Raw genomic sequence first — 12,101 nt, forward strand, 5'->3', positions numbered from 1 at the left:
CATGAATAGACACTTCTCAGAAGAAGATATACAGGCAGCCAACAGACACATGAAAAAGTGCTCAGCCTCCCTCATCATCAGAGAAATGCAAGTCAAAACCACATTGAGATACCACCTAACCTTAGTAAGAATGGCCATCATTATTAAAACAAACAACAGATGCTGACAAGGATGTGGAGAAAAAAGAACCCTTCTGCACTGCTGGTGGGAATGCAAACTAGTCCAACCTTTTTGGAAGACAGTGTGGCGGTTTCTGAAAGAAATAGAAATCGACCTTCCATATGACCCAGCAATTCCCCTATTGGGAATATACCCGGAGAATCTCAAATCATTCTACAAAAAAGATACCTCCACACATATATTTGTTGCAACTCTATTCACAATAGCAAAACATAAAACGAACCATGTTGCCCATCAAAGCTGTACTAGATTTTTTTAAATGTGATACATATACACAATGGAATATTATGCAGCCATAAAGAAGGACAAACAAATGGACTTTGCAGCAACTCGTATGGATTTAGAGTCATTCATACTCCGTGATCTATCACAGAAACAAAGAACAGAGTACCATATGTTCTCACTCATAAGCGGACCTTGAAGAAGTATAATACTCTAAGAAAGTGATTGGCAGTAGTGGGAAACTGTCAGGAGAGGAAGGGTGGGATTGGCAGTTGAGGAAAACTGCTAAGGGAGGGAGGGGCATACCTCATCAACAAGGGTACCTGCATTATCAGCGTTTGGATACCTAACCCTGAATTGTACCCTACATCTTTATAATAAAAATAAAATAAAGTAAAATAATTTAAAAATAGCTCTTATGCTTTTTCCAAAACATAAAACCTCCTATTCCCCTACTTAAGAATCTGCAATACGGTATTCAAGATAAATTCTTTACCATGGTGAATAAGAATTCACTTGATTTGTCCTCTGCATATTGTTCCAACTGCATTTTGTTATATTCTGCCCCTTGTCTACTCTCTAAAAATGTGTGTGCTTCTAAGATCCCTGTCCCAAGGCCCTTGCACTTTCTCTTCTCCTTACCTGGAATTGTCTTTCCTCTATTTTCCAGTGACTGGCTTCTTCCCGTTATTGAGTTATCCCTTAGAGAGGTTTTCTGATCATCCCATCACTTTCTATTCCATTATGTCATTCTTTTTGTTTGTTTGTTTGTTAATAGCACTTGTCAGAATCTGAAATTACCTTATTTTGTGTGTGTGTGTGTGTGTGTGTGTGTGTGTGTGTGTGTGTGTGTGTGTGTGTGTATTGCCTGCCTCTCACCATGAAAATATACACTCCCTAACAGCTAAGATTTGGAGGAATGGAAAGTTGGAAGAATTATCTACATGTATGTTAAGACTGCCAAGAATGAAGGCAAGTGTAGTACTGGAGAGCTTGACAATGAGAGGGGAATATCCTAGAGTTTGGCAGATGACAGCTCAGAAGAGAAGTAATAGACGATGTCATCTGATAACATGAGAGTCAAAGCTGAAGTGTTTTAAAGGAGAAAAAATAAACGATCTAAAAGTGGTAACAGGATAAAGTTCTATATTCTGGGACTGTGGTACTTCTCCGCATGTTCAAAACAACTTCTCACCAACACAATAAACACATTTTAACTGTTTAAGAGCAACTAGAGTAAACAATAAACGAAAAAATCCAGCAATAAGTCCTCAGTACCAGGTGCCTTAGGAAGTTGGTTATGGCCCTATATTTTGTAGATTCTACATATGCTGTGATGTGGCATCTTTGCAAACACTAATCAGCAACTACCTGGAGGCACATTTTTAGCTCCCATTGGCAAGAAGATCAGCTCTCACAAGCACATTGAATATTTTTTATTGTGTCTTCATAGTAAAATGAGAATTTTAGAGTAGTGACAAACCTGGTGATATTATCTATACTACCATAAGTTAAAACAAGTATCTTGGAGCCTAAAAAAAAAATTAAAATGATCACTAAAGTTGCAAAAGATCAGACATGCAAGTAGATGCTTGAAAATAAAGATTTGAGGACTTGAAAAGCTAAGTCCTATAAAAGGGAACTAGAGGCTTTCGAAAACGACTAAAATGACACCAAAGAGAGATTAACCATCAGGCAGAGAGCTGGCCAAGTGTGTTCATGAATTATATACCATACCAGAAGTTCTAGCAAGAGGAAGGCATAGGATTAATAATTAACTAGCAGAGTAATAATGGGTTTGTACGTTCTGCCTTTTCTTAGTGAAAGAAATAGGCCTACTTACTCTTTCTTCTCATTGTTTGCCTCCTCATATTTATAGAGAGGAAAGTTTATTAGCCAAATCCTTTTTTATAACTGTGAATCATTTCTTCCCAAAGTCTCTTCAAGGTAACTCTCATGCTCCTGAAAATATTCCAAGGCTTGGCCTCGGGCTCCTGCTGGTAATTGGTTTTACACAAAAGAGCTATGGTAGCATGCCACCAATATTTGAAGCCCTTCTCCAAAGGATTGTATTTATCACCATTATTAGCATCATCTCTTATCAGAATTTGTGAAATAAGTGCCCATTTGGCACTAACTTTTGAAATGTACTATTTCTGCTCTCCACCCATCCAGAGTAAAAAGTCCAGATAAGAGAAACTGATACCTTTTTCCACCTCTTGGCTCCAGAATTCAGCACTTTCCTAAAGCACAAATAGAGACTCCTTTAAATGTTTATTGAATGAATAAATAAAAACTTGTGGAGGACACACAGATGGTTAAACAGAAAAGTTTATGCAGGAAGGAACATTAATACACTTAAATTATGTATTGGTAAGTTCATGTAAAAGTGCTGGGCAAAGGCAGGGTTTCACTGAGGTAAAGTACCAGTGGTGAAGTATTTCTGAGAAAGAAGGGAGGAGGTAATATTCTTTTTTCTTATAGAGAAGAAAACAAAAGATTTAGTGTTTACACATAAACACTAACAACAGTTATGTATCACATGACAACATTTTGGTCAGCAAAGGACCACATGTGATAGTGGTCCCATAAGATTATAATACTGTATTTTTACTGTACCATTTATTTATTTAGATGTGTTTAGATACACAAATACTTACCATGTGTTACAGCTGCCCTTGGTATTCAATACAGTAACACATTGCACAGGTTTGTAACCTGAGAACAATAGGCTACACCACATGGTCTAGGCATCTGTACCATCTAGGTTTGTGTAAGTATATTCTGTGATATAAGAATGCATTGCTCAGGACAGATCCCCGTTGTTAAGCGACACACGACTATACATCTGTTTTCTATCATCATTTTTTCTTTTCAAAATGGGCTTTAATATTTATTTATGATTTCATTATAGAAAGATTTGTGAAGCACAAAAGAGTAAGATGAAAATTAGAAATCCAATAATTCACCTACTTAAAGCTAAGACTGTTAATATTATTTAATATATTTCCTTACAGTTTTTTGCCACACATATGCAGTAGAGATTAGTATAATAAACTCCCATGCATCTATCTTCTAGCTTCAACAATTCTTGACTCATGGCCAAATGTGTTTCATTTCTACCCTCCATCACATACCCTTTTCCTTCCTGTTATAGAATTTTGAAGAGAATCCCAGATATCATACTATAATAAATATCAAATATTTTAACATGTATCCCTAAGAAGGCCATGCATATTTTAATATAGTTATGTTAATTTGGTACATACAACATCATATATACTTATTTTCATCTATGACTGATTTCAAATATTTTTTTAATTGAAATTTTTTTAAAAGTCTTTGTAATTTTTTAACCTATTGCCACCATCATTACTAGTACCCCAACAATGACTTGGGAAGCAAAGATAACCATTTTGAAGATCCAATAGCTAAACTATTCTCTCTCTCTAGATATCCCCTCCCTAAATGAGACAAAGCAGATGAAGGGCCTTGTACAATGCCTTGTACAAGTAGGAGCGACTTGATTTGGTCAGATTAATATTGCTAAAAATATCTAATCTTTATTCAGGATCTGCAAGTCAGCATTATACTAAGCACTTTACATATATCATAGCAGGTAAGTGTTCCAGCATCTCAGCAAGTGAGGAATATAATTCCATTTCATAGAGGAAGACATTGAGACTTGGAAATCTTAAGTCACTTACCAAAAATTATAGGGATAGTAAATGGCTGACATAGGATTTTAGCACAAATTTTTCTAATTCCAGGGCCCATGCTCTTAACCTGTGTGTAAATTTTTATATGATAAATACAAATTTTTCCATAAGGAACCTAATGATTTACCCAGAATGGCTAGATTGTCTTAATATTATCTAGTGCAAGCCTCATCTCAATCTAAAATTTATCAGAAATGTTCAAATTGATGTGAAATGTTGGCGAATATATCAGGACACTCAACCACTAAGAAATCATATTCTCCTCACAGGTGTATAAGGGTATATTTTGCCAGATCTTATTCCTTGAAGAATCTGTACGTTGTATCATAATATATTTCACTATAGTAATTTTAAAGTTGAACCAAATTTTGACTGAATCAGTAAATTTTCGTTGATGTATGATCAACATTAATGTGAACAATATATATGAAAGTGTTTTAGGGAGACTGTTCTAACTTTTGGCCTTCTCTTTTTTCTCTTAGTCTCTGTAATATCATACAGATTTGTTCCAAGAACCATCAGAGGAACCTCTATGAATTTTTTGACACTATTCAATGGCTTTGGGTGTTTCACAGGGGCACTTCTGGTGAAGTTGGTATATCTCATCTCAGAAGGTAAAAATAGGTTCATGGTATGCTTTTATACATTGATTTGATAACTAGGGAACTGGGATACCAAACCTTAAGAGAAGGCTTTGCCAGTGTGTTGTTTTTTTTTTTTAATTGATCCACTTTTGCAATTAAGATAGAATTAAGATAGGAAATAGACTCTTGCTGTATTCATTAATTTCTGGGAATTGTTTTTCTTTTGATAGGAGGAGGTAATTACAGAATGTCACTTCTCATGAGACCCTTTCTGCTGTCTTTCTTTAGAGTATTTTAAAACAAACTGGTCACTATATTCTTATTAGTTCTTTCAATTAGGCCATATTCAATACTGCCTCATAGCTGGCATAGACAGTCCTCAGAAAAGGTAAGATAGATGGTAATATTGTATAAATACAGGAGGGTTAGATACTTGGATGATCTTTTTTCCCCATGATTTGCCACATACCTTGTTTTGGTTTTCTATGCAACTAAGGAGAAATCATGAGTTGAATAACAAATGTTCTTGGAAAATTTTCCCAGTAGAGATTTTGGTCAGAGAAAACAATCAGAAAAATTCAGATGCGAGTATTAAAGTACTTTAGTTGCATGTGCTGATAAAAAAAAATCAGACAGAATGACAACAGTGATTAGCTGTCACAGTAAAATGCCTTCGGCTGTATTTTAAATCCAGACTTTTTCAAACTTGATCTAAAATGTCAATATAGCTTACATTTTATTTTAATTTACTTTTGCTTATTTTATGTAAATTATCACAAAGTTATTCTTCTATACATTGAAATGTACACTTAATATTTTTTTAAGTGTTGGTTTTCCTCTTAGAGCAAATTTAATTTACTTGCTTTTAAACTACAAAGAAAAATTATCTTCTAAGAATTAGAAACTCCTCTTAGTAACTCTTCAATCAAAAAATATTTATCAAGGGCCCATTCTGTTCCGGGCACTATATTGGATATTGGAAATACTGTAGCAAGCAAGATAAACATTTTTAAGCTCTCATGAAATTTCCAGGGGCACAGGGAAACAATAAAATTAAGCACGAAAAATACAATGATAACTACAGTAGAGTTCCAGGAACAAACCTACCAATCTTTGACTGATGACTGACAATATAAAACACTGCCCTTTTCTTAATTATATGAGAAAGTTAAGCTACAGCATATATTGAACATTTACTGTGTACAGGCCCTGTGCTAAACTGAATTTTGTGAGATTTGATTCCAGTTCTCAAAGCTCTCAAATCCAAACTGCCGTAATTATCTGTGTGAACTGTGGCAAGTTGCTGACTTATTTGGTAATCAAATTACTTGTACATAAACAAAAGACAAAGAACCAGCATTAAGATTTTGTAAGGTAACCTGGAAATGTCTAACCTATATTTATATCTAAAATATTTTAGGTATTAAATGTATTTTCTTTCATTACATTATTCTATGAAGATGTTTCTGAAAATTTGCTAAAAAATATTTCTATAAACAAATCATATTTGACAAATACAAAAACAAACTGGTCACTATATTCTTATTAGGTCTTTCAATGAGGCCATATTCAATACTATAATATCAAATATTTCTCCCAGCTTATCTTTTACATAAATCTAAATTTCTTATACGCATGCTTAAGCAACATATCCAGAGTCGGACCAAACATCTAGGTTAAGTTCTCCCCAAGACTGCTCTCACTTTAAATACTAGTCACAAGTTTGGAGATTCCCAGAGCTGTCATCACTTCTGACAAACTGATTATAAATTTGAGGTCCCCACAGATTCTCTCAGGTTTGATAATTTGCTAGAATGATTCACAAAACTCAAGAAAGCACAACTTTTTTTTTTTAGGTTGGAAAACAAAGTTTATTTAGAAAGTAAATTAGAGAAAAAGAGAGAGAGAGGCAATTCACCTTCCCAAGGTAGGGGAGGGGGCCAAAGTTAGGAAACACGGCAGCCAAAAGATAAGACTTATAATTTCATCTTTGTTACAGGAAAAGAATACAAATCAGAATGAGCCAAAGGGAGAGGTACATGGAAAAAAAGGTTTTAAAAGTGAAGCATCCTTCATTTTCAGTGATGCAGTACCTTCTGGACACATCAATGTGTGACAATAGAAAAAATATTGTCAACCAAGAAAGCTCACCTGAACTTCAATGTCCAGCATTTTTACTGAGGTTTTATTACATAGGCACTATTGATTGAATCATTGGTCACATGGTTGAACAGTCTCTGGCCTCCTTCCTCCCTCCAGAAGTTGAGCTCATACTTGTGGCTTAAAGCCCCAATTCTGATCACATGCTTGGTCTTCCTGGGCTGACCACCCCTCCTTCTAAGTCATCTTACTAGCATAAATAATCTGGGGGGCACTATGAGCCACCTCACTAGCATAAACTATCAGGTGGAGTCTGTGGGTCCCACCATAAATAGCAGACATTCTAATCACTCAGGAAATTTGAAGAATTGCACTTTACCTTCCAGGAACCAATCCAAGTAAATATTTTATTACATACCACTATTCTTGCAAAAAAACTTCATTGAAAACCTAAATTTTTTTTTTTTTTTTTGGAGTTGGAGTCTCACTCTGTCGCCAGACTGGAGTGCAGTGGCCGCTCCCGGCCACCACAGCCTCGCCTGCTGGGATCTGGCGATCCTTCTGCCTCAGCCTTCCGAGTAGCTGGAATTACAGGCGCGCGTTACCACGCCCAGCTGATTTTTTTATTTATTGTAGAGGTGAGGTCTCACTGCCCAGGCGGGTCTCAAACCTGTGGGCTCAGGCAATCCACTCACCTCAGCCTCCCAAAGGCGCGGGATTACAGGCTGAGCCACCGAGTCCGGCTAAAAACCTAAATTTTTATTGAGACTGTATAGTATGGTGAGAGCTTTTACATGCATTGTTGCATATATTACAACATCCTTGTAAAGGTGGTAATCTTGTTATCCTTTTTTTTAATGTGACAATTAGGACATAAAAAAATTAAGTGCTCCAGTCATCACAATTAGTGTCTGACCGAGCTCTAACCCTGTCAGCATTCTGAAACCAATTCCATTGTTGATTTCAATATGTCAAGCAACTTGTAGGAGTCCCCAAATGTAAGGGTTTTTAAATGACATTTGTTACTTTTGCAGTATAATCTCCTTGGATGGGGGTTTGCATGTAAGATAATATTGATAATATTCTAGATACAGTACAAAGATGGAGAAACAAAAGTTTGCATAATTTGGGCAACAGTTTGTTGTCCAGAAAAGTTACCAAGGACACATTGTGAGAACATCTTAGCAAGATGGGATATGGGGTGGGGCACTTTCTAAACTGCTCAAGACAATATCATTTAAATTACTACTAATCAATTTAAATTGATCCTTTGTTGTTGTTGTTTTTTCCTGTTTGTAATACTTGCTGTGTTTAATTGAATCATATCCCAGTTAATTAGAATCTGACAGTTGGATGTTACCTGAGAGCTCATCTAGTCTAATATTGTACCAAAAAATAGATGTACTACCATATCCTAATGTTCAGAAGAATTCTCTACTTTGAGATATAACCCTAGTCTGCCCATCTGTTGATAATGGTGCTCTACAAAATAAGTCTAATGTTCCATTCACATAGCAATATTTCAAACATTTGACGAATTCTTGGAGAAATAATGTGGCATAGTGTTTAAGAGAATAGGTTCTGGAGTAGACTACCTGAATTTGAATACAAATTGTCTAGCTATGTGATCTCAGTTCCTATATCAGTAATGATCATAAATAATTCATGATGTTGCCTTGAGGATTAAGTAATTAATTTGTACAATGCGTGTTCAATGAAGATCACAATCATGAGGCCTTTTCTCTTATAGTCAACCACTCCAGTTTTTTTCATATTGCATGCGTCCCTGATATTTTGCTATCAAGGCCTCTCCATCCAGCAAACTAACAACTTTTCGGTATCTTTCTTAAAATATGGTTTCTAAACATGCACACAATACTCAAGATGGGTGTAACTAGGGTAGGTACATTTACCCAACTAGACATACTCTTTCTCTCTCTGAATGTCAACAGAGATTGTGTTGGCCTTTTCAGTAGTTACATCATGCTTGTGGCTAAGTAAGACCTGAAACTTAAAAAACAAAACAAAACAAAAAAGCAGTTGCTCTTAGTTCAGATCCACTCAGTACAACTTTTTTCTTATTAAATACGGGGCTATGTCTTTGTCCTTAATACAACTCTTCACCCTAAGTAACAGCCATTTGTGAAACTTGATTCTGTCAAGTTTTTTACTAATTACTAATTTTACTGCTTTACTAGCTCTGTGTCATTTGTAAATTTGGTAAGCAAGTTCCTAGACTTCTTCCAGGTAGTTGAAATATTGTTGAATTGGACAGGACCAAATATACAGCCTGATGGAAAATTCCTAGACCTCATTACAAGTTAATGACAGTCCATTAATCCTCTCTTTTTAGATGTGATCAGCTCCCAATTCACCTAATTACTATCATTTGACTCATACACTTCTCTACCTTTCCCTAAAGGACATCACAGGAGACTTTTTCATATGTTTTTCTGGTAAGAGGATAAGGCTGTGTTTGTGACAGTCCCTTTAGCCATCAGAATAGCATTCTCAAGGGGGAAAACGAGGTTCATTTAGATGATTTGTTTCTAGTGATCCTCTATTGGTTCACAGTGACTAAGTAGGGGCCATAAAAAAGAGTGACCACAAGCATGACTTTGGGTAGGTCAGTATCCTCTAAGACAGTTTCCTCTTAATTAAAAAGAGAAAACAATGCACTTCCATTTTCTCAGAGAGGATGAGAGGATATTATTAAATAAGGTACCTGAACATTTCAATGCCAGAGATTATTTTTAAATACAAAATTAAGTCATATGTTATAATAGTCCATTTGACTAAAAACAAAATGAGTCTAGTCAAACAACCAGACAATTTTTTTTTTTTGACAGAAGTGACTGTAATGAAACCAACACTACAGTTTTATATATAGGCACTCACATCCTTCAGCATTCCATTTAGAACATAGGATATTTTCAACCTTTAAGGATTCATGTCAGCTGAGGATGTGTGCATGTGAGTGTGTGAGAGTGTTAGTATATGACTGGAAAGGAAGATCAGCTATCACAGTCTCCTAGTCTCCAAGCTGCATTAGTCATTTTTAGCACCATGATGGAGAATGGTGTGAATGCGGCAAATTCAAAAGATTTCTCAAAACTTGACTGTGCAGACAGATAACTGTTAGAGTGACATTTTCAGTACAAGTGAGAAAACTGATCCTTCTGGGATCTCTAACTCTGAGTGCTTTAAAGGAGAAGATACAAAACTAAACCCATCCTCCTACACTAATCATTTCAGGAATAGTTTATCTAAAAGTAGCAATGCTAATATAAGGGAGTGAAGAAGTCAGTCAAATTGCTTATTTCGACTATACCCCATTAGCAACAAGATCAATTTTCTCACACTCATAAGTTCAAACTTACCTTTTGACAAAAATAACAAAATAGAATTCAGTGAGAAATGGCATCTTAGTTATGGACATGCAGGTGATTGAAAGATCTAACGCAAAATTCTAGGAGAAAAAGGATAATTGGACAGAATCAAGAGGTCAAGCAGTGTCTTCTTGTCCCTACTAGTCCCTCCTCCTCCAGAATTCAGGAAAAGAGCAAAGAATTTAGCTGTTTAATTCCCATCAAGATTATTTTAAATTAAAAATGAGATCTTTTAAAATACTCATTTAAATAACTATGATTATAGAGGCCACTGACAGGATGTCAGCATGAATCACTGAGTCGCTCTTGAAATAGGAATTTGTAGTTACAGGAAATTTGAAAGAAAAAATATTTATGCATCTGGAAAAGTATTCAAACTAGATTTCATGGGCCCATGCCTACCTTCTAAGAGATTTGTTTCTTCAAATTCAGATCTATGCCTCAGGTCCAACTTCATATATGGGTTTTGATTTTTAGACACAGAGGGGGAAATAAGTGGCCTACTATCACAATCCACTTTAGACAGGTCCATTCTACTTGTTGACTGGTTTAGTGCCTGTATTCTGTAACTAAGTCAATAGGGCTCCAAATCCCATGGTAAACCTTGTTCATTGTCTGCAATCAGAATTAGATACAAAGCCCTCCTCATACAATGGTATTATGTATCTCAAGTACAATTTATTCTATATCCTCAACCTTTGACTCTAGGAACTCCTGAAGCTGCACAGAGGTCTTTGTGTTTATAACAGTATCAGGGCTGAGTCAAATTTTTCCATTAGACTGTGGAAAGCAACTATCCATTGCTGTTGTCTCACAAGAGGTAGACAGGGCAGACATTTGAGTCCGGCAAAACTGAATTCAAACTCAGTTCAGCCCCTAATGAGCTATGAGCTCATAACCTTTCTGATTCCCAGTTTTCTCCTTCTCTAAAATGGAGACTGTTTCTCCTTCTCTTTTTCACTAATGACTTACTTTCCAAGACTTTTATGAAGACTAAGGATAAAGATATAAATCACAATAAATGCCAGTGCACAAAATTAATGACTTTATTGTTGTTATTACTATAATTTGAGTGAGATCTCAGCATCTTCCAAGTAGACTAGGAGTACCATGTTATGTTTTGGTATGACATTTTAATAATTCTCCAGAAAAGAATCTATTCCATGTTTGCAGAGTTCGGTTGTCTGTTTAACTTTAATTCCAGGTCCAGATTGGGATGAAATGAAATGAAGCCATGCTCTGAGATTCTTCCTGGTCTCATGGACCCATGCCATTAATAGAGCCTCTTATATACGACGAATTTATATGTCTAGGTAGAGTTACAGACACACACATGTTCACACTAAGAATACCTGGAAATGGTATTAAAGCTGAAAGTAGAAGCATGTGTAGTATTTAGCTTGTTGAGCATAAGAATAAAGTATTTCTGGCAGAGATCATATATACCAAAGCCCAGAATAGAACCAGAGGAGGCCAGTAAGTTGAAAATATTCAGAAAAGAAGAAAATGGCATGAAGTCAAGTTGGGAAGTTAGATGCAAAATCATGCAGGACCTGTGGCTTAGAGAGATTTTTTTCCTACTTGAATGTAATAAGAAGTCATAAAGGCATCCGGTGAATGACATGATCTATTGGTGTTTTAAGAAGTTCACTGTTGATACGGTATAATTTGGAAGGGAAAAAGGAATGATTTAGGAGAAACAAAAAGATACAATAGAAATAATTCAGTCAAGTCTAGAGTAGTGATGAACCAGAAAGGAAGTAGACAGTCAGAGACAAGTGAATGGATATAAGCTATATTTTAGAGGTGAATCAATAGTACTAAGGGATGGTTTTGATAAAATTGGGAGGCAATAGGGTAGGGGGAAAAGGAAGAAGTATCAAGAAAGCATTCCAGATTCTGCCAAT

General features: G+C 35.7%; 1 protein-coding gene across 1 annotated transcript in view; it reads left to right on the forward strand.

Moving 5' to 3' along the window:
• SLC15A5 (solute carrier family 15 member 5) overlaps positions 1-12,101 on the forward strand; it is a 91,205-nt gene that overhangs the window by 60,275 nt on the left and 18,829 nt on the right. Inside the window, exon 7 of the mRNA XM_008056886.1 lies at positions 4,604-4,735. Within this exon, the coding sequence (XP_008055077.1) occupies positions 4,604-4,735 (132 nt within the window). The remainder of the gene's footprint in view (positions 1-4,603; positions 4,736-12,101) is intronic.

The sequence above is a fragment of the Carlito syrichta genome, unplaced genomic scaffold, assembly GCF_000164805.1.
Source record: "Carlito syrichta isolate Samal-C Ts95f unplaced genomic scaffold, Tarsius_syrichta-2.0.1 Scaffold302567, whole genome shotgun sequence".
NCBI classification, from domain to species: Eukaryota; Metazoa; Chordata; class Mammalia; order Primates; family Tarsiidae; genus Carlito; species Carlito syrichta.